General features: G+C 41.0%; 1 protein-coding gene across 1 annotated transcript; it reads left to right on the top strand.

Moving 5' to 3' along the window:
- The first annotated feature begins 1,411 nt into the window (after positions 1 to 1,411).
- On the top strand, positions 1,412 to 22,268 carry LOC138956143 (uncharacterized). Its single transcript, XM_070327586.1, has 10 exons — positions 1,412 to 1,711; positions 3,082 to 3,731; positions 6,728 to 6,833; positions 7,602 to 7,778; positions 8,399 to 8,508; positions 11,578 to 11,686; positions 12,478 to 12,654; positions 13,254 to 13,392; positions 18,147 to 18,267; positions 19,108 to 22,268. Exons 1-10 carry the CDS (start codon positions 1,588 to 1,590, stop codon positions 19,318 to 19,320), a joined length of 1,926 nt encoding a protein of 641 aa, XP_070183687.1. The 5' UTR covers positions 1,412 to 1,587; the 3' UTR covers positions 19,321 to 22,268.
- Positions 22,269 to 23,235: the final 967 nt, after the last annotated feature.

Raw genomic sequence — 23,235 nt, 5'->3', positions numbered from 1 at the left:
TCCGCCTGGCGTTCTGGCATTATGGGGTTAGTGCTAGGCCTGGTTGGTCCGGTGTCAGAATAATGTGACTGGGTGAGACATGAAGCCTGTGCTGCAACTTCTGTCTTGTGTGTGGCGCACGTTATATGTCAAAGCAGCACCGCCCTGATATGGCCCTTCGTGGTCGGCTGGGCGTTAAGCAACATACAAACAAAAATCAAAGCCAAATGAAGTATTGCCAGTCATATTATCATAATTATGACTGGCAAACTTCATTTTGGGCTTTATTATGAGTGGACTTACTGCTGTTTGACTTTAGAGGGCAGAGCTAGAATGGACACTTTCCTTCGTCGCTTTGATGCGGATGTAATGCCTTCACTACGGTTCTTGCCAGACACAGCTTTTTGATCTGATGAGCCCCCACCTGTTCAGTTACACATTAAGTGATTAACATGCTTCCATTTGAAACTTCGAAGTCTTCATCGGGGATTGACGCCCGACAAAAGCTAATTGAAGCCCGACGGAGCGAAGCGACGGAGGGCTTCAATTAGACTTTGGGAGGGCGTCATCCACGATGAAGACCGAGAAGTTTCAAATGGAAGCATGTTAATGTTATTGTAATTGAATCTGACGACAATCTCTTTCCTGCTTTCATGCGGTTGTAAACAGACAGAATTGGTTCTGTTCTGTTCACACACTACTTTCAGTCCACCTACCTGCAAGGGTCAAGTCCCAAGAAATGTCTCTGTATTCCTATCGTATCACTCTGCTCCTGTTTTGTTTTCTTTCACACACATTTTCCCTTCTTTTTTTGACGGTTTCTGGACAGCAAACTCTAAAACAAATTCTTTTCATCACAAAAGCGATCTTTGGAATTGACTGACGTAGTCCGGAAGAATTCATGCATTAACTTACGTCACGTACTCAACGTCATCTTCGCATACCTTATGGTCTCGGTATTTCGTTGGCCTTCATATTTCCTACTTGTAAAATGACCCTCAAAGCTAACCGAGACTAGTTGAGGCTGTATCAATACGCCTCGCCAGCAGGTTGTTAATGGATTTTTTAGCGAGTGGTTATCGACAATTGTAATACAATCAAGTTTGCGTTTTAATGAAACAGATCCTGTGATTGGTCAGAATGTCCCAACTCATTACAAATTACCGGTGACTAATTGTCGATAGCCACTAGCTAAAAAATTCATTAACAACCTGCTCCGCACACTCGTGAATTACCAAGAGGCTGCAAATACCCACTCGTGTTTATTTTCCACTAATCAACTCGTGGTCATTGTTTAAGCTCTATTTATGACCGGTAATTTTTAATGAGTTGGGGCATTCTGACCAATCACAGGATCTGTTTCATTAAAACGCAACTTGATTGAATTACAATTAACATTAACCAGAAAAGCCTTTTAACATATGATAATTATAAGAATAACTTTGAATGTAATTAGAAAATTGTTTGCCATTTGAAGAATATTCATACCATAAGACTAAATTGTTGAAAAGTGTCAAATGTACTGAAAGTAGATGGCTTTGTCAACTGACCATAAATACAATTGGTTCTTGTGCCTGTTGTATAGGAGCACCTGAAAGAGAAGGAACAATGGAACAGAAAGTACCAGCAGGAGGTCGACAGTCTGTCATTCCGCAACTAGCAGCTGTCCAAACGAGTTGTGGTACTGCAAGAGGAGCTGGAGGCCGTCGAGTCACAGAAGAAAAAACACAAGGTTGGCACATTTCTTTAAAGCAGTAAAGCGGTAATCAAGACACCAGCATTGACTTGACAGATACAGATTTCCTCTTCGTTGAATAGGGTTGAAGGCATGGCTATCATATTCCTTGGTGGTGGCAATTCCGTTCAATATGTTTTTGTAACGTCGTGAAATATATACTTTTCCCATAAAACTGAAAGCTTAGTGTTTACTGCGACTTCATTTTATCATACTTATTTTCATAGTGTGGCATTTTCGGTTCTCATCTTTGTTTTGCCAATACATTAACCTTTACTTTAATTGTTTAAAGTTTTAACAAAAACTTACAATGGTAGGAACCCAAGAAAAAGTCCACCCCTCTGCTTTTTGAATGTAATCTATACCTGACTAAGTTTCAAATGTACATTAGTATTAGATAGGCCATGAAGCCTGTAAATGCCCCTTCTTGATCTTGTGATCATTTTATTGCTATTTATAGTACAGAAAAGGGAACCCGTAAGATTTTGCCATATTTTGTACTCTTGATTTTCTAAATTACGATTGATACGGTCTGTGGAAAAAAAGAGAAATAATTCCTAGACTTCTTGAGTTTCTACTTTCGGTTCACTCAGTTAGTGTAAAAAAAACAACCTGTTACTATGGCCATTTTGAATCTCGTATGAAGTGACTAAACGAGATCAGTTGCGTTGATCAGCTCAAAGCGTGGAAAGCTCAATTTTTATCATGCAAAACAACAACAAAGAGGTGGATCCTCAGCAGGAGCAAAGAAAAAGGCTGTTCGGGAACAGGAATTCCTTTCAACGTATGTTTTCCAAGTTTGACATCGATAGACACTGCATGTCAAAGCTAGACTCATAGGGATCCTGAAATTGACAACACCAAGAAAAGCCGCTGCCAGCATGAGGAGCATCACAGACTTTGTCTTTTGCAAAAGATCTACCCGAGGAACAGGGTGCAGTACATGCCAAAGCGATGTTATCCGAGCTGATAGTGAAAATGAATTTGTCATTGAGCACAGCAGATGTGATTTTACAAGCTGTCAAAAGTGTGTTTCCTGTCTTAAACATCGCGCAGAAGTCTAAGTGTTCCTGCAAGAAGGCTACAGCAATGATGAAACAGATGTCTAATGACATTAGGTCTTCTCTTAAAGAAAAAATCAACAAAGATTTCCATCTTTTTTTTTTTATCAATGACGGTGTGTGCAGCATGTTTGAAATGAATGATTAAAAGTTATGTGGAGTACTCTCATTTTTCTGAAAATGCACGTAGCTTTTTTTTTGTTAAACTCCATGGCAAAATTGAGGTCCCAAGGTCTGTATTACAATATATATATATATGCAACACATGCTTCTGTCAGTTAAAAGATATGATTTGTTTTTTATCAGCCTCATCTGGAGATGTACTGGTACCTCAGGCCTCATCTGGAGATGTACCAGTATTGCCAGCCTCATTTGGAGATGTACAAGTATTGCCAGCCTCGTCTGGAGATGTACTAGTATCACAAGCCTTATCTGGAGATGTACCAGTATCACCAGCCTCATCTGGAGATGTACCGCCATCACCAGCCTCATCTGGAGATTTACCAGTATCACCAGCCTTATCTGGATATGTACCAGTTTCACCAGTCTTATCTGGACATGTACCAGTATCACCAGCCTCATCTGGAGATGTACCGCTATCACCAGCCTTATCTGGAGATGTACTGATACCACCAACCTCATCTGGAGATGTACCGCTATCACCAGCCTTATCTGGAAATGTACCGATACCACCAGCCTCATCTGGAGATGTACCGCTATCACCAGCCTCATCTGGAGATGTACCGCTATCATCAGCCTCATCTGGAGATGTACCGCTATCACCAGTCTTATCTGGAAATGTACCGATACCACCAGCCTCATCTGGAAATGTACCGATACCACCAGCCTTATCTGGAGATGTACTGATACCACCAGCCTCATCTGGAGATGTACCGCTACCAAAAGCCTCATCTGGAAATGTACCGATACCACCAGCCTCATTTGGAGATGAACAGGTACGAAAAGCATTGTGATTTTGAACTTACTCACGGGTTACCTCCATTATGAAATTGACCGTTTTTGTTTGTTTATTTGTTGCTTAACGTCCAGCCGACTACGCAGAGCCATATCAGGACGAAAATTGACCGCTTTTATTTTTTAAACTTTCCAGGAAATGGGATTTAGCCACCTCTAGGTCGATGTTGTCAGTCTAATGAAATTGGAGAAAAGGCACCAATGGGTGGCCGAGTGGTAACGCACTTGCGCTCGGAAGTGAGTTCGACCCTGTGTCGGGGCGTTAGCAATTTTCTCCCCCCTTTCCTAACCTAGGTGGTGGGTTCAAGTGCTAGTCTTTCGGATGAGACGAAAAACCGAGGTCCCTTCGTGTACACTACATTGGGGTGTGCACGTTAAAGATCCCACGATTGACAAAAGGGTCTTTCCTGGCAAAATTGTATAGCCATAGATTAAAAAAATGTCCACCAAAATACCCGTGTGACTTTGAATAATAGGCCGTGAACAGTAGGATATGCGCCGAAATGGCTGCGATCTGCTGGTCGATGTGAATGCGTGATGTATTGTGTAAAAAAATCCATCTCACACGGCGCCTTGAGTCCGAGTCTGGAGATACGCGCGCGATATAAGACTTCATATAACCCATACTTGTCGGTCGCCCTATGCCTAAGTGGAATGTTTTGTATAATGGGAGCTTTAGGGCAACATTTGGCTTTAACACACACACACGTACATATATAGATTGGTTGAATTTAGAATAAAAAGAAAGTATGTAAAAGTCACAACATTCTTACACGTACTCGCATTCACTACCAAGAAACTGTTAATTTTTAGGATAGTTGGACATTAACTACAGTACCTGTGTAATCCAGAAAAACACACAAGATAAGCACATAATTGAGGCAAGTCAGGACCATTATGATGATCTGTGTCAAAAGCATCACATTTATTTTAACACGAATATTTATTGGACCATAGTGGCCGAGTGGGCTGCTTGCAGTCTCACTCAATGACAAAGTTAAGCAATGCCGAGCCTAGCCAAGTACTTGGATAAGTGACTGTCTGAGTTGTACACTGCTGTTAACTTGACCCCTCATGGAGGGCGGTGTCTCACTACTCTTTGGGATGAGATTTTAAAGGGAGGTCTATTCAGTATTCTGAGTACATATATGCACTCAAAATCAAGCTTGGACTTGATCCTGACGCCAATGTCCAACTCGGGTCAATGCAACCTGCAGAAACACACCCAGCATGCATCATAGTCTCAGAATAATCAAAATGATGATTGTGGAGACTCAACGAAAGGCAGGTGTGCTAAGCTGCCATAGTATTATGGGAAATGATTCTATTGTTATTGCAAATTTGTCTGGAAGCATGTGTCGACATAAGCTTGTATGTCTGCTTGATAGAGAATGGGATCTGGGTTGTCAGTAAAATGAAATTTGAGATTTTAAAAGAATCACCAAACCTTAGGGCGACAAAATATAAGTTGAAAGTATTGTACAATTGGAGCTTTACCTTTAGGACGACATTTGGTTGACCTAACTCCCCTATAGGATTTAACACAATATATATATATATGTTATAATTTTGGTTGCCCTAATCAAAAGTATTGTATAATGGGAGCTTTAGGGCGACATTTGGCGAATTGGATCTGGGTTGTTACTAAAATGACATTTTACTTTTTTGAGATTTTTTTTTTATACACGTTTTTATTGAGTCACTTGAGAAAAAGTGACTCTATGTAATCGGTCAGTGTTAGTCTGTCCGGCCGGCCGTCCGGCCGGCCGTCCGTAGACACCACCTTAACGTTGGACTTTTCTCGGAAACTATCAAAGCGATCGGGCTCATATTTTGTTTAGTCGTGACCTCCAATGACCTCTACACTTTAACGATGGTTTCGTTGACCTTTGACCTTTTTCAAGGTCACAGGTCAGCGTCAAAGGAAAAATTAGACATTGTATATCTTTGACAAAGTTCATCGGATGTGATTGAAACTTTGTAGGATTATTCTTTACATCAAAGTATTTACATCTGTAGCCTTTTACGAACGTTATCAGAAAAACAAGGGAGATAACTAGCCTTTTGTGTTCGGCAACACACAACTTAACGTTGGGCTTTTCTCGGAAACTATAAAAGTGACCGGGCTCAAATTTTATGTGAACGTGACTCATTGTGTTGTGAATAGCAATTTCTTCCTGTCCATCTGATGCCTCATATAATATTCAGAACTGCGAAAGTGACTCGATCGAGCGTTTGCTCTTCTTGTTTCTTCTTGGTACACGACATCAACATCAGACAGCAACACTTTTTTTTAGATTTGAAAGGAAGCACCAAACCTTAGGGCGAAAAAAATATGTGAAAGTATTGTACAATAGGAGCTTTAGGATGACATTTGGTCGACCTAGCTCCCCTGTGGGATTTAACACACATGCATATATATATATATATATATATATGTTATAATTTTGGTCGCCCTAATCAAAAGTATTGTATAATGGGAGCGTTAGGGCGACATTTGGCGAATTGGATCTGGGTTGTTACTAAAAAAAAATGACATATTACTTTTTTGAGAATTTTATTTTTTCAGTTTTTTTTTTTTTTATACACGTTTTTATTTCTTTTTGGTACACGACATCAACATCAGACAACAACACTTTTTTGAGATTTGAAAGGAAGTACCAAACCTTAGGGCGAAAGAAAATACGTTGAAAGTATTGTACAATAGGAGCTTTAGGATGACATTTGGTCGATCGACCTAGCTCCCCTGTGGGATTTAACACACACGCATGTATATATATATGTCAAAAATGGTGTGAATGTGATCATACTTTCTCCAAGTCCTTTTTCAAAAATTGACCCGATATTCCGATCTACTTACAAATACCTTTTGGGGTTTAAATTGTGATGTTTTAGTTTAAATAAAAGTTCCACATGATTCTATGCTCCGCCTTGCAAGAGACATCACATTAACTTAACTGTGAATATTTTGTTTTAGGATGAAGACTACTGTCAGGAGAGTGATTTTGATTCTGATAGCACACCTTCTTCCTGCGATTACCCTATGCTGTCACCACCTGCACAAAGGAAGAAAACTTGCCAAGGTAAAAGTCAATGAAAGAAACTGTGAGAAGTAGTAACTCACTGACTGCGACAATTCATGGTTGACCAATTTACTTAAAATTCAGCTTTCCTGAGCCAGAAACCACAACTTGGTCTATAGTTCAGGACATTTCCTAGTCGAGTTGCAATCAATTATTGTACTATCAAGGAAACAGTTTCTTGTGTAAAGAATTTAACATGCTATACGGTGTTGTTGCCAGGCCTCGGTCTTTTGTCTGTGACGCATTCCTTTCTGATTTGATGCATTGGACCTAGCCTTGTCCGGTCGATGGACCGATAGTTTTTACGTTTTGGTGGTCAACTGACCGATACATATTCGTACAAGGCGGACAAGGTCTGCAATGAATGGAATGGGAGTTGCAAAGTCGGAAAACAAACCCTGATCGAAATGCTCATGTTTTCTACGAGTGAAAAATGCACTCGGTGCCGACTCTGTGTTTGTCGTCATTGACTCTGTGTTTGTCGTCATTGACACTCGAGGCTGCGTTTACGGAAATACCCGTTCCAGCCGGTGTACCTAATTATCGAAAACGGCGCAAACAGCGGAAATTTCATCAATATAATACTACGGCATGGTAATTTGGACCTATTGTTTTTTTAAAGTCAGGACATTTGGACTTATTGGTTTTTTTTAGGGAGGTCCAAATGACCTATTGTCTTCTTAGGCTGGCAACAACACTGGCTATACTTTTTCCCACATAAAAAAGACTTGTGCCCATTGTGATATGTACATTGTACTTGTTTGACAGGCATGGTTACAACAAGTCAGCAAAGTCTGGTTTTCTCGATGGCTGGTTGGCACCCCGTTGCCTTGGCACCTCAAGCAATGATGTTGCCAGCGCAGTCTGTGTCTCGTCTTACGTCTCCCAACAATGTCCAGCTTCCCACCGACCTTACTGTCCTTCAGCAGCAGCTCAGGACTACAGGTATGTTATTCTTCAGCGTGTGGCATCACCGTATTTGATCTTTTACCCTTGTTAAATGCTTCTCATTCAAGTCACTGCACAGCAGAACATGCATGAACTTTTAAAACCAGCTCGCTGCACAATTGTTAAGTACCTATTTTATGAAGCAACTGCTTGTTTGCGAAAATGAGTGTGCCTGCATCAATACTACGTGTTTATCACTAAATCAGTGACTGATTAGACCGTCCTTCCGGAGGGTGAAATGAATAGGCTAAAGTTGCTGATGCGACCCCCATTCATATTTCACACTGTCAGACTGTACGGTAGGCTACGGTTCATGTTGGTTGATAAATATTGGCTTCAAATTGGTACCCTTGAAAATGACAGAAGGCCGCCTTACAATTCTTAAACTTCTTGAGTTTCTACTTTTGTGACATGACGTGACCGAGTTTTGTATGAAGTGAAGAAACGAGATCAGTTGTATTGATCTGTTCAAAGCGTGGAAAGCTCAATTTCCATCAGGCAAAAACAACAACAAAGAGGTGGATCCTCAGCTGGGCCAAAGAAAAAGGCGGTTCGGGAACAGGAATTCCTTTCAAAGTATGTGTCAGTAAAAAGATGACCTGATTTTTTTTCATCAGCCTCATCTGGAGATGTACCGCTACCACCAGCCTCATCTGGAGATGTACCGCTACCACCAGCCTCATCTGGAGATGTACCGATAAAACCAGCCTCTTCTGGAGATGAACAGGTACGAAAAGCCTTGCGATTTGAACTAACTCACGGGTTACCTACTTCCTGAATTTGACTCTCCGGATGACTTTTTTAACTTTTCACAGGAAATGGGAATTGGGCCCCGCCACCCCCCCCCCCCCCCCCCCCCCCCCCCCCCGGGGGTAATTATTGTCAGTCCAATGGAAGCACAAATACTATGGTCATCCTAAGTGGAAAGTAGTGTATAATGGGATCTTTAGGGCGACATTTGGTCGACTTAACTCCCCTGTAAGCTTTAACACATACACATGTATATTGGTTGAATTTAGAATAAAAAGAAAGTATGTAAAAGGCACAACATTCTTACACGTACTTGCATTCACCACCAAGAAACTGTTAATTTTTAGGATAGTTGGACATTAACTACGGTACCTGTGTAATCCAGAAAAACACACAAGATAAGCACATAAATGAGGCAAGTCAGGACCATTATGATGATCTGTGTCAAAAGCATCACATTTATTTTAACACGAATATTTATTGGACCATAGTGGCCGAGTGGGCGGCTTGCAGTCTCACTCAATGACAAAGTTAAGCAATGCCGAGCCTAGGCAGTACTTGGATAAGTGACTGTCTGAGTTGTACACTGCTGTTAACTTGACCCCACATGGAGGGCGGTGTCTCACTACTCTTTGGGATGAGATTTTAAACTGAGGTCTATTCAGTATTCTGAGTACATATGCCCTCAAAATCATGCTTGGACTTGATCCTGACGCCAATGTCCAACTCGGGTCAATGCAACCCGCAGAAACACACCCAGCATGCATCATAGTCTCAGAATAATCAGAATGATGATTGTGGAGACTCAAGGAAAGGCAGGTGTACTAAGCTGCCATGGTATTATGGGAAAAGGTTCTATTGTTATTGCAAATTTGTCTGGAAGCATGTGTCGACATTAGCTTGTATGTCTGCTTGATAGGCAATGTGATCTGGGTTGTCAGTAAAAATGAAATTTGAGATTTGAAAAGAATCACCAAACCTTAGGGCGACAGAATATAAGTTGAAAGTATTGTACAATTGGAGCTTTAGGACGACATTTGGTCGACCTAGCTCCCCTGTAGGATTTAGCACAATATATGTTATATTTTTGGTCGCCCTAATCAAAAGTATTGTATAATGGGAGCTTTAGGGCGACATTTGGTGAATTGGATCTGGGTTGTCACTAAAATGACATTTGAGATTTGAAAGGAAGCACCAAACCTTAGGGCGAAAGAAAATACATTGAAAGTATTGTACAATTGCTGAATTGGAGCTTTAGGATGACATATGTTCGACCTAGCTCCCCTGTGGAATTTGACACACACGCATATTATATATACTGTTCAAAAAAAGAAACGCATAGTTGCTACTTGCCAAATTTGTTTTATTTTTCGAAAAAATTAACAGAAAATCCAATATTTAGATTATTTGTTTGAATTTTGGTATGGACACAGTTGAATGCACACACAGTTCATTTGCATCTTCAAATCAATCAGTCAATCAATACGATTGGGTGCCGAGGCTGTCAAGTCAGTAGGGGGTGTGACTGCCTTGAGCAGCAACAACTGCCCGGCACCTTCTGGGCATGGACTGGATCAGATGCCGGATATCTTGCTGTGGGATGGTGTCCCACTCCTCCTGAAGTGCCTGCAATAGATCGCGGTGATTTGCTGGCGCTTCTTCTTGCCTGCGCACACGTCTGTCCAATTCATCCCAGAGGTGTTCTATCGGGTTCATGTCTGGCGACATGGATGGCCAGGGAAGCACCTGGACATGGTGGTCGGTGAGGAACTGGGTGGTGAGTCGTGCTGTGTGCGGGCGAGCGTTGTCCTGCTGGAATATGGCATCCTGGTCAGCCAGAAGAGGAAGGGCGTGTGGGCGCAGAATTTCCTCCACGTATCGCTGGGCAGTTATGCGCCCTTGGACGTGCACCAGGGTGCTCCTTCCAGCGGTATTGATCGCCCCCACACCATGACGCATCCACCACCATGAATGGGTGCCTCATCCACACAGTTGGGCGCGTAACGTTCGTTTACTCTCCGGTAGACCCTCCTCCGACCATCATGTCGCTGGAGCAGGAAGTAGGACTCGTCGCTGAACCACACGTGTCTCCAGTGATTCCGGACGGTCCAGCGAAGGTGCTGGTTGCCCCACTGCACTCGGTTCTGGCGATGGCGGCGGGTGAGGACAGCTCCTCTGTGAGGTCTGCGAGCTCTCAAACCAGCTTTATGCAGGCGGTACTGCACGGTCTGGTCCGATAATCGGTGTGGCCCGGGGAGAGCCTGGACAGAAGATGAGGCCGACAGGAAACGATTCCGGAGGTGGCGGAGCCGTATGAAACGGTCCTGAGCAGCAGTTGTCGCCCTTGGTCTTCCCGCTCGTGGCAAGTCAGCAACGGAGCCAGTGGCTTGAAACCTGACCCACAGTCTACTGATGGTGCCCTGGGACACGTGGAAGTGCCTGGCGATTGCACTTTGACTTTGGCCTGCTTGTAAACGACCCAATGCAATTTGGCGGTCTTCTCTGCTCAATCGGGCCATCTTTCGTCGCTGAATTGTCGTCTGATTTCTTTGTGGCGAACAATCCGCTTTTATGGGTTTTGGAAGACATGGTGAGAGCTCAATATTCCCCGAGTTTCACGAGATTACACTGAAGCATGACGAGTGGTCATGCCAAATGAGCAATTTTGACATTGTAGCCACTGATAACGCATGCGTCACGTGCAGAGCTCACTTGTGGCAATGGACGAAAGGTCGACGACCAGATAAACATTTTCTGCAGTTTGGTGGATATCCTTGTAGCCATATAACTAAATTAACCAAATATTACAAGCTATGCGTTTCTTTTTTTGAACAGTATATATATGATAATGTCAAAAATGGTGTGAATGTGTTCATACTTTCTCCAAGTCCTTTTACTGAAAAGGACCTTTGACTCGATATTCCGATCTACTTACGCATACTCTTTGGGGTTTACATTGTGATGTTTAAATAAAAGTTCCACATGATTCTATGCTCCGCCTTGCAAGAGACATCACATTAACTTAACTGTGAATATTTTGTTTTAGGATGAAGACTTATACCGTCCGGAGAGTGATTTTGATTCTGATAGCACACCTTCTTCCTGCGATTACCCTATGCTGTCACCACCTGCACAAAGGAAGAAAACTTGCCAAGGTAAAAGTCAATGAAAGAAACTGTGAGAAGTAGTAACTCACTCACTGCGACAACTCATGGATGACCAATTTACTTAACTCATGGATGACCAATTTACTTAAGATTCAACTCTCCTGAGCCAGAAACCACAACTTGGTCTATAGTTCAGGACATTTCCTAGTCAAGTTGCAATCATTTATTGTACTATCAAGGAAACAGTTTCTTGTGTAAAGAATTTAACATGCTATACAGTGTTCTTGCCAGGCCTTGGTCTTCGGTCTCTGACGCATTCCTTTCTGATTTGACGCATTGGACCTAGCCTTGTCCGGTCGATGGACCGATAGTTTTTACGTTTTGGTGGTCAACTGACCGATACATATTCGTACAAGGCGGACAAGGTCTGCAATGAATGGAATGGGAGTTGCAAAGTCGGAAAACAAACCCCGATCGAAATGCTCATGTTTGCTACGAGTGAAAAATGCACTCGGTGCCGACTCTGTGTTTGTCGTCATTGACTCTGTGTTTGTCGTCATTGACACTCGAGGCTGCGTTTACGGAAATACCCGTTCCAGCCGGTGTACCTAATTATCGAAAACGGCGCAAACAGCGGAAATTTCATCAATATAATACTACGGCATGGTAATTTGGACCTATTGTTTTTTTAAAGCCAGGACATTTGGACTTATTGGTTTTTTTTTAGGGAGGTCCAAATGACCTATTGTCTTCTTAGGCTGGCAACAACACTGGCTATACTTTTTCCCACATAAAACAGACTTGTGCCCATTGTGATATACATTGTACTTGTTTGACAGGCATGGTTACAACAAGTCAGCAAAGTCTGGTTTTCTCGATGGCTGGTTGGCACCCCGTTGCCTTGGCACCTCAAGCAATGATGTTGCCAGCGCAGTCTGTGTCTCGTCTTACGTCTCCCAACAATGTCCAGCTTCCCACCGACCTTACTGTCCTTCAGCAGCAGCTCAGGACTCCAGGTATGTTATTCTTCAGCGTGTGGCATCACCGTATTTGATCTTTTACCCTTGTTAAATGCTTCTCATTCAAGTCACTGCACAGCAGAACATGCATGCACTTTTAAAACCAGCTTGCTGCACAATTGTTAAGTACCTATTTTATGAAGCAACTGCTTGTTTGCGAAAATGAGTGTGCCTGCATCGATACTACGTGTTTATCACTAAATCAGTGTCTGATAAGACCGTCCATCCGGAGGGTGAAATGAATCTATAGGCTAAAGTTGCTGATGCGACCCTCATTCACATTTCACACTGTTAGACTGTACGGTAGGCTACGGTTCATGTTGGTTAATAAATATTGGCTTCAAATTGGTACCCTTGAAAATGACAGAAGGCCGCCTTACAATTCTTAAACTTCTTGAGTTTCTACTTTTGTGACATGACGTGGCGAGTCTCGTATGAAGTGACGAAACGAGATCAGTTGTATTGATCTGTTCAAAGCGTGGAAAGCTCAATTTCCATCATGTAAAAACAACAACAAAGTAAAAGGCGGTTCGTGAACAGGAATTCCTTTCAAAGTTTGTGTCAGTAAAAAGATGACCTGATTTATTTCTCATCAGCCTCATCTGGAGATGTACCGCTACCACCAGCCTCATCTGGAGATGTACCGCTACCACCAGCCTCATCTGGAGATGTACCGCTACCACCAGCCTCATTTGGAGATGTACCGATAAAACCAGCCTCATCTGGAGATGACAGGTACGAAAAGCCTCGCGATTTGAACTAACTCACGGGTTACCTACTTCCTGAATTTGACTCTCCGGATGACTTTTTAACTTTATAAGCCTGTGATTAAGGTGACCCACAAACTGTTACCAGACACTCCCTGGACTTATATTAAGCCTAGTGCAGAACCGCGCGAGGTGACATGTGACTCATTTCGTGGTGGAGGGTCACATTTTAAGGATTTTTTGCATTTTACTTCAGTATCTGTGTAATCCAGAAAAGACACAGTAGTGGGGCTCCTATGTTGCAAAATCAATCATTTCTTGTGACAAACACCAAATTTGGCATACATGTACAGTTTTATGTGCTTAACAAAACCTGATACAGAGCCACCGCGAAAAATTAAAAAATCGGTTGTTTTTTTAACAAAATTCAAAATGGCCGCCAGTAAAAACGGTTGGGTATGTTAGGCATATTTCATTTCATGTGACAAACACCAAATTTGGTATAAATGTATGGTTTTATGTGCTTAACAAAACCTGACACAGAGGAACCGAGAAAAATTTAAAAATCAGTAGTTTTAAAAAAAAATCAAAATGGCCGCCTGTGAAAAAGGTATTCAGGCGTATTTGATGCTACAAGTCATTCTCTTGCAATAGAAACTAACAGAAACAATTGTTAAAACATAACAATACATGTATATATGATCAATGGTGCAGCGATTGGTTGGACGGCGTGGGTGGCAGGGTTGAAGAATCGTTGGCTTACCTAACCTGTGCCAACAAAAAACTATCGCACAAATGTTCGTACCAAAACGAAAACATTTATTCCTGTGCCATTTTATTCCATTTGTCTATGCTATTAAGGGCACACAACGTGGCTATCTGGAACTCTTTTAATATAAAAGATTGACTTTACATGGGTTATGTGACCGCCGCCTAAATAAGGGTACCCCAAAAATCAAATTGATAAAAATGAAAGGTATAATAATGACATAACACTAAAAGGTATTCATCCTGTTCTGGATAGATGTTGTGCCTCATGAATTTTTTTTGACTTTTTAATGGGTACCTAAAGTTGTGATCACATCCCCTTTGCCACGTTAAGGGTACCCTTATTTGGCGACGGTCATGTGACCCCTGTAACTAAATCTTCTTTTATCTGAAAGATGTGCCATTTGTGAGAGCCTTTACTGGCATAAAAAGTTTGAATAAAATGATAAGGGAATGAATGTTTGAGTTGGGGTACGAAAATGGGTGCAATAATATTTTTACACAGTTTAATTTGCTGATTTTCACAGGCATGCAAGCACAGCTGCAGAGAGCAGAGCTCTTCAGTTCTTCTTTGCAGCATTTGCAGTGTTTTGTTGAACAGCACTTCCACACTTCATGCGTTCTCGGCACATGCTGGATACCTCTTGAAGGCTCGTCCAAAATAACTCCCACTTTCCAGCCTTGGACTGCCAGCCCCACAATTGGTGTTGGGTTGTTTGCCTGATTGTATATTTACTGACGTAGTCTAATTGGTAGATTGCTCTTCTCAAACTCATGTCCTGCAACAGCACGTTACTTGTAAGGGTGTTTTGGGGAATTTGGCAGCGCTTTTGACTGAAGAGGTACCTTCTAGCACTGTTCACACCCAGGAAGTTTGGTTTTGTCCTGCAGAAGTACCACAAAATGCTCTTGAACTGACCTGTCAGTAGTACTTAGCTCTCAAAGAAGAGCAGACAACCCGAGGAAAGATTGTGTGATGTCTACTAATGCATGCCATACTTGTCAAGCCCCCAATACCACCGAAGAACAACACAGTATCACAGTCTGTAAAACTGTGAAACATGGGCAGGCAGGGTGACTTCTCGGGGCCAATGGCTTTGGCAATGTGGTGAGCAAAAAATGGCTGAATCCTTTTCCATAGCGATGCACACTTCATAAGCAGAAAACTGAAATCAGCTGGGATGAGAAGCAGACTGTCTTAGATGTCTGGCCTCCTCCAAATCCATGGTGTAGGAAATCCACCTGGGGTACCCTTCATAGAAAAGCTGAAAAGTGACAATTTTATTTGAATAATGTTTACTATCTCAGAGAGTTAGCCAAAGTCTTCACACAAAAGATAAAATTGTATTTTAACTATTTGTATAATTCTTACTATTTAAGGTCAATACAATACAGTTACCCAACTGATTCTTAAATCTTGCTGGCCGCTACATTCATTAGAATTCTAACAGTCGCTTACAGAATGTTGACCCTTGTGAGGGTATGGTAAACCCACCAACTTCACAGAGGTAGCTTACGTATATGTGTGCATACTTGTTAATTATCAAAAAAAAGATGCAAACTGTTCAGCTACTCTGGAGGTATTAGGTACCAACCTTGATAGTAATGGTGAAATCAGCTCGTTTGTGTGGCACCGGCAGAATTGCTCATAATGTATTCACGCAGCACTCTTGTTCTCAGGAACCCGCATGTGGTGTAACCCTCAGTTGTATATTCTGTTAAAATAAAATGCACATCAATGCACGGTCAACCTAAATTAAGTAAAAGGTTGAGAAAAAAGTAACACACCAAAATCGTAACAGTGTTGAGACTCAGACTCAGAGAGAGGTACCACTTTTTTTCAAAACCACTCATTTCATTAGCACATAAGTTTATTGCATACTCTTGTCTTTTAGCTATCATCTTTGAAAGTTTGATCACAAGACCGTAGAGACATGGGGAATGGATCACAAGACCGTAGAGACCTGGGGAATGGTTTTTTTCCCCAAGCTGGCCCTCCTACTAGTTAGTACATGTCACTGTGGCCTACTCACTCCGCTAAGTCACTCCCCCTCCCCCCTCAGTTTTTTTAGAAACTTATGGAAAGTCAAGTCCTTTATAATAGGCAGGACTAATTATCATGCCTTGAACAATCTCTGTCTCCTTGCCTTTTATTCAAAGTTCTTTTAACTTGTCCAAAATCATGTGGGTGGCGAGCATGGTTTCCTTTCATTCAATCAACAGATAGATCTAGATCTATCACAATCCAGTTTCAGCAAGATTTGAAAGTGTGCAGCATTTCAGCGCTTCAGCCGATCAAAAACAGATCCGAGGGGACAAATAAAGATTATATATGACGTGAAATTGGTGAATGAAAGGGTAATCTTAAAAACTTACCCTCACAAACGTTGTTTTCGCTCAATCAAAACACGCATTGGTACGGAGGCCGCCATCTTGAATTTTCTAGCTGCGGATATATACTTTTCTAAAAAAAATATAAAACTAAATGACAGAACACAAAAGTACCCATGAAAATATTTATTTCATGTATATATTATCACCAGACAACTTCTGGTGCATTGTTAATAATTGAAGTTTACATTTGCTGAGTTGGAAATATTTACTGCTGATGGCTTTTGGTATGAAAATCGTCTGCTGTAGGTGCAGCCTTTTATTCATTATTATAAACACAAAAATCAATTTCTGAAGTGGCTCTGTATCTGAAATCATTTAAAACATCATAAGGAACAATATCACGAAGTATGATGTTTGTCACAAGATGTGATTAATTGTTGAGTGATTCTGCAACATAGGAGCCCCACTACAAGATAAGCGCATAATTGAGGAGAGTCGGGACCATTATGATGATCTGTGTCAAAAGCACATTGAACACGACTATTAATGGGACCATAGTGGCCGAGTGGGCGACTTGCAGTCTCACTCTATGACAAAGTTAAGCAATTTGAGATTTAAATAGAAGCACCAAACCTTAGGGCGACTGAAAATAAGAAAAGTATTGCATGATTAGAGCTTTAGGACGACATTTGATCAACCTAGGTCCCCTGTTGAATTTAAAGGCACACGCAGCTTCCCGTAAACCATCACAGACACTGTCAGGCTTTTACACACAGTACAAACACCCTTGCATTTCAACACTCACCACTTGAGAACATCGTAGGTGCCCTCCGAAAAGAGCGAGCACTTATGAACGAATTTATTTTTGCGTGGCCAGCCGGATTGTCTGATCAGACAATGGGATGGCTCGTTTTGGCGCTAGACCTAACTTATACTAATAAATTGACAGCTTGTTACACAAATATTCTTAAATAATTCTTTTTTCATTAAGACAAAATCAGTAAAACTCGAAGATTTTAAAGTTTAAAAACTAGCCCTGAAGCGTGTCCTGCAAAACGTGTTTCTCGTAGCAGACGAATGTTCAGCATGTCGCCAGTTTCTTTGAACGGTCAGCCGACACCATTCACTTCGTGTGACTCGCAGCCATTTGTTGCGTTTTAGATAACGAGCCATGGCAGATACAGCGAGTCGCATTGAAATCAAGGACTGACTACTAAATTGTGAGAAAAAAAGGGAAAGTAGATCACATGGGTTCACGATGGCTCAGGGGTTAGATTAACCACGAAAACAGGTGTGTGGTTTACTCGAGCTAAACAAAAAAACTGTGTCATTTAATGCTATTCACTAAATGCTATTGCAAGTGTGTTCGATAAGGTTAGAACTGCTTTTTCATGAAAAGATTTGAATCGTTCTGTAAACCATTTGGGACGGACTGGGGCTTTAACACACACGCATTACAAGTCAAATAGTGTGAATGTGATAATTTTTTCTCCTTCCTCCAAGTACTTTTAGTTTTACTCAAAAGGACCTATGACCAGATTTCCAGATCTACTGACAAATACGTTTTGAGCTTTCATTTGTGATGTTTAGATAAAAAATAAAAAAAAGAGTTTCACATGATGGCATGTTCCGCCTTGCCAGAGACATCACTATAACTTAACTGTGAATATTTTGTTTTAGGATGAAGACTACAGTTACGATCCGGAGAGTGATTCTGATTCTGATGGCACACCTTTTTCAAGCTACATGTACTACTACTCAATGCTGTCACCACCTGCAAAAAGGAAGAAAACATGCCAAGGTAAAAGTCCGTGAAAGAAACTGAGAAGTAGTGACTCTATGACTGCAACCTTTCATGATTTGCCAATTTACCTAAAATTCAGCTTTCCTGAGCCAGAAGCAAGACTTGTCTATAGACTATAGTTCAGGACATTTGCATATGCAGTTGCAATCAACTAGTGTACTATCAAGAAAACAGTTTCGTGTGGACAGAATTGTACATGCTCTACATTTTCCCATCTTTGTTAAAACATTAAGTCAAAATTTGACTAAATGTAAAAAACATCAATTTTGAAAACAACACTGGACAGCAATTAAAAATAGCATTCACCAAAACTGGCAACATGGTCTCAAAAGCTTCCTCACCTCATGTCTGACACATGCATGCACACACACACACACACAAACACACACACACACACACACACATACACACACACAAACACACACACACACACACACGCATCTCTGCCTTATGCAGCTTCATTTGTTTCTAAGGAAAATGCTGGGAGTCCATGGTTTCCAGGGAAATTGTATATTTGTGAAACACGTTATTCACCAGTCTTGCAAAGACCAGGCAAAAGTTACTAAATGTTCAGTTAAGCTGCTGCAACATTCCCCCATTTTGAAATTTTTACCATGCTCCTTTTTGTTGTGAACATAAAGATCTGAACCTGGGCTTTTATTTCCAGGAAGCGATCACTTTTCATAATCGTTGATATTGGTTTTGGTTATGCCTAATATGATCACATGGTTATTCTTCAAGAAGCGTTGTTCAGTTTTCATTTTTTTCTTGGGTAGAGCTGCTTTGATCTTTGAAAACTTTGTAATAGGATTTTTTGCATATTTTGTTTTTTTTCAGAAATACCAGACAAACACGATGTACTGCCACCTGCCTCAAACGGACTGCCACCTGCCTCAGATGAGCTGCCACCTGCCTCAAATGGACTGCCACCTGCCTCAGACGGACTGCCAAACATTTCTTCCAAGAAACCGAAACGACCTTGCCTATATTGTGGCCAATTTCAAAGTGTGCTCATCAGACACTTACAAAGAAAACATTCTAATGAAGTAAGGGTTGCTGCAGCCATGAAGCTGCCTGCTTGTTCTAATGCGCAACTTGATTGTGGGCAGGCTTACCCTTTTTAAAATCAAAAAACAAGAAAGGTAGGTTGTTGGAACGTTTGTTATTGGATTTACATTAACATAAAACGTTTTAAGAGAACAGCCTTCCTTCTGTATGTTTTTGCTCATTGAACACCTTTGATTTCACCAACTCTTTTTTCTTCTTGTCACTGAGCTCTGACCGGTACGGTTGGCCTAGTGGTAAGGCGTCCGCCCCGTGATCGGGAGGTCGTGGGTTCGAACCCCGGCCGGGTCATACCTAAGACTTTAAAATTGGCAATCTAGTGGCTGCTCCGCCTGTCGTCTGGCATTATGGGGTTAGTGCTACGACTGGTTGGTCCGGTGTCAGAATAATCAGAATAATGTGACTGGGTGAGACATGAAGCCTGTTCTGCGACTTCTGTCTTGCGTGTGGCGCATGTTATATGTCAAAGCAGCACCGCCCTGATATGGCCCTTCGTGGTAAAACGCTGGCAGTTTCTTTGTTTTTGGATTTACCCTTTTTAACGCAAGAATGGATGGTGAACCAGCCAGACTGACACTGTGTGAATGGCAAGAAGCAGAAAGCAATCATTGGGTGGTACTGGTTCAATCTCGGCAGCTAAACTAAAGAGTATGTGTGTATGTAAAATCACCCATGACAGATGTGTACTGGTTCAATCTCGGCAGCTAAACTAAAGAATATCAAGTATGTGTTTTGAAAATCGTTGTCAGTATCGGATAAAGGAGAATTTCACTTGAGACTCGACCGAGGCCTGGTTTGTGTTATTATGCAAGGTCCGGTACTATGAACAAATTTGGTCAAATCCACTACAAATGTATGCGTGTTTGGCTTATTTCATAGAGTAAAAAGTTCACGCACTAAACATTTTATGTTGACCGACAAAAGTGTGCCTCGTACACTCTAAATATTTGGACGCCAGATACCTCTGCAATGACCGGAACAGAGCTGAGCAGAAAATGCAATCAGGTGTTCTATCTCAGACTAATCAAAGCAGTCTGACACAAGCCTGATCACTTGGATCGTCACTAATCTATTCAAGAGTTCTGCATTGCCCATTATCTCCCATTCAAACCCTCTTTTGTACTGTGAGTTAGTAATCGCTGAACGATCGCTGTTAATGTTATAGCGATACTGGTGAAAACGAAATGTAATATTTTGAGTGCATGCAGTAATTGAAGGGCGCACAAAGCATGTGACTACCCTCCAGTGACTGCACTCATAACCTTTTGAGATGAGTGGTTGTAAGGTATTATAATAAGACTTCCTCTCCACAATACAAGTGCCTGTTGTTGTTATTCATGTTCAATTGATGGGAAGCTAATTCTGGAGGATAAATAGAAAACAATTAAGCTTTTTTAATAGGTTACAATAATGTCATCATTTATTTCTCATTGAAAATTTCAAATCATTTTATATCATTTTGCTTTAAAAGTTGTCAGTCGTGTCTTGAAATCGATGACATTTGTTTTATGTTTTGCTTCTAATACTGAGTTCTAATGACAGAGTAAATATAGCATTGTAATTTGTAATACCATGCACAGTTCAAACTGTCAATCACGCTCCTTCCCAGTTTGTGATATGTATGAGTATGTACATGAATTCTGTAAGTGGTCAATTTGTGTGTGGCATTGATCAACATTGCAAACAACACAGTTAATCTATGCAATCATGTACATCAAAATAATTTCAAAGAACTGTTCTCTGTTTTAATCTGTATTTGTTTCACTTCTCTGGGGTAAATTAGTTCCCCAATAAATCCTGTTGCATTGTAAATGCATGCCATTTATTTTCTTCTGTCTTGACTTTATTTTGCCAAAAATGTTATGCTTGGAAGAGGGCTTAGTAACTCTCTCCAAAAGGCCACTGGTTCTGATTCTACTCAATTACGATTGTTTTCTTGATAGTGTACATTTGATTGAAATTTTAACTAAAATTTGTTGTTTCTGTGCTTCATTAATCTTCTTCAATTTGAGGTATCTTGGTGTAGCTTGTGTGTTTATGACATCATTTCTGCCCTAACATTTACAATGATTTCAACATAAAAGATAACTTAAACATACTAAATATGGATCTCTATGTTGTTAATGATTAGGTGAAATGTAAGACTACCAAAATATGTGTGCCATAATTCTGCACACGATATTTTTTCTTTCAAACAGATCATTGGTAATCTGAACCGTACACTTGCAAGTGGTCAAATTACTTTTTTGTGTTCTCAAATTGTTTCATGGCAGAGATTTAAAAAGACCTCAATTAGTGTACTGTAAACTATAGAGCATTTATTGTGATCTTAGCAGACTTTCACTGTGCTGTTCTGGAAAGAACGTCGGCAAGACTATTGAAAGCGTTCTGCATTTAGAACATTGACAGATCATGCAGAACACACTGAGAGCCCATAACAGCTTACTTTTTCAGTTCATTCAGCACACAAAAGATGATCACAGCAGCTAACTCTCAAAACAGAACATTTGAATGCCGTTCTCAAACTGTTTCAAATAAGTGAGTGTGTGCAATTCCCATCATGTTCATTTAGAGTGTAGTAGGGCCCCAGATCAATCCAGCATTGAGTGCATTTCTGCCATTACCTGAAAACAATAGACCTTTTGCAAGTGTATTCTTTGCAAGAACTTTATTCTTGTACATACTTGTAAGTTGTCTTTTTTTCCCGTTTTTGTTACCCTCTACAGAGAGGTCCCACTCGCAACTCTGTACAACATCCCTTTTGTCAAATCTCCCTTACTGAACAAAGTATAGTAGGTTTTGGACTCGAACAATATGGTAAGTGTAGGGAAGCGATTTAAGAACAAGTGCGCACATTAAAACATCATTGCTGAAGGTGTATGTGTATAATTTTATTCTTGTTTTTGACAAATAAATGAGCTGTTGAACAAATACACATTCGTTGACTTATCGCAGTTTGCATTGTATGTGTTAATGTGTGTATATGTACATCCTGTTATATGTTTTTCTTCTGTGATGTACTTTGCTTACATCTGCCTGTTAACATTACAACAAGGCATTCCTATTGATATGTTTAAATTTTGCAAACAGTGACCTTTTATTTCTGACTTGGGAACAACACTGATGAAAGCATCTATCATTTTTTCTGTCACAACTCATACACAAAATCTATTGCACGTTTTGAACTGTTTATTAAAACTGCCAACAGAATAATTAGTGATGAAACAGCCATGATTACACTCAACACAAAGCATCAGGAACCTTAAATAATAACGATTTCGAAAGCGCGGACTGCAGAGTTTGAGCACATAACTAAATGACAATTAAAATGACGGGCGCAGTGGCGTGGTGGTAAGACGTCGGCCTCCTAATCGGGAGGTCGTGAGTTCGAATCCCGGTCGCTGCCGCCTGGTGGGTTAAGAGTGGAGATTTTTCCGATCTCCCAGGTCAACTTATGTGCAGACCTGCTAGTGACTTAACCCCCTTCGTGTGTACACGCAAGCACAAGACCAAGTGCGCACGGAAAAGATCCTGTAATCCATGTCAGAGTTCGGTGGGTTATAGAAACACAAAAATACCCAACATGCTTCCCCTCGAAAGCGGCGTATGGTTGCCTAAATGGCGGGTATAAACGGTCATACACGTAAAATTCCACTCGTGCAAAAACACGCGTGTACGTGGGAGTTTCAGCCCACGAACGCAGAAGAAGACAATTAAAATTGTTAAAATAATAATAATAACTGGACATTTTTAAGTGCATAACCTATGGCTCTAGGCCCTTTACAAAACTTTGTGAACAACAAAATATACAAATACTGGTCGCCTTAATATACCTTATAAATTGGTTGCCCTAAGCTACCCGAAAAGGCGTGTCGCCGTAACCCCCACTCTTGCATTATT

Source organism: Littorina saxatilis, unplaced genomic scaffold (assembly GCF_037325665.1).
Source record: "Littorina saxatilis isolate snail1 unplaced genomic scaffold, US_GU_Lsax_2.0 scaffold_1054, whole genome shotgun sequence".
NCBI lineage: Eukaryota > Metazoa > Mollusca > Gastropoda > Littorinimorpha > Littorinidae > Littorina > Littorina saxatilis.
The sequence above is the reverse complement of the archived record's forward strand: the minus strand, read 5'-3'. Positions and strand labels throughout refer to the sequence as shown.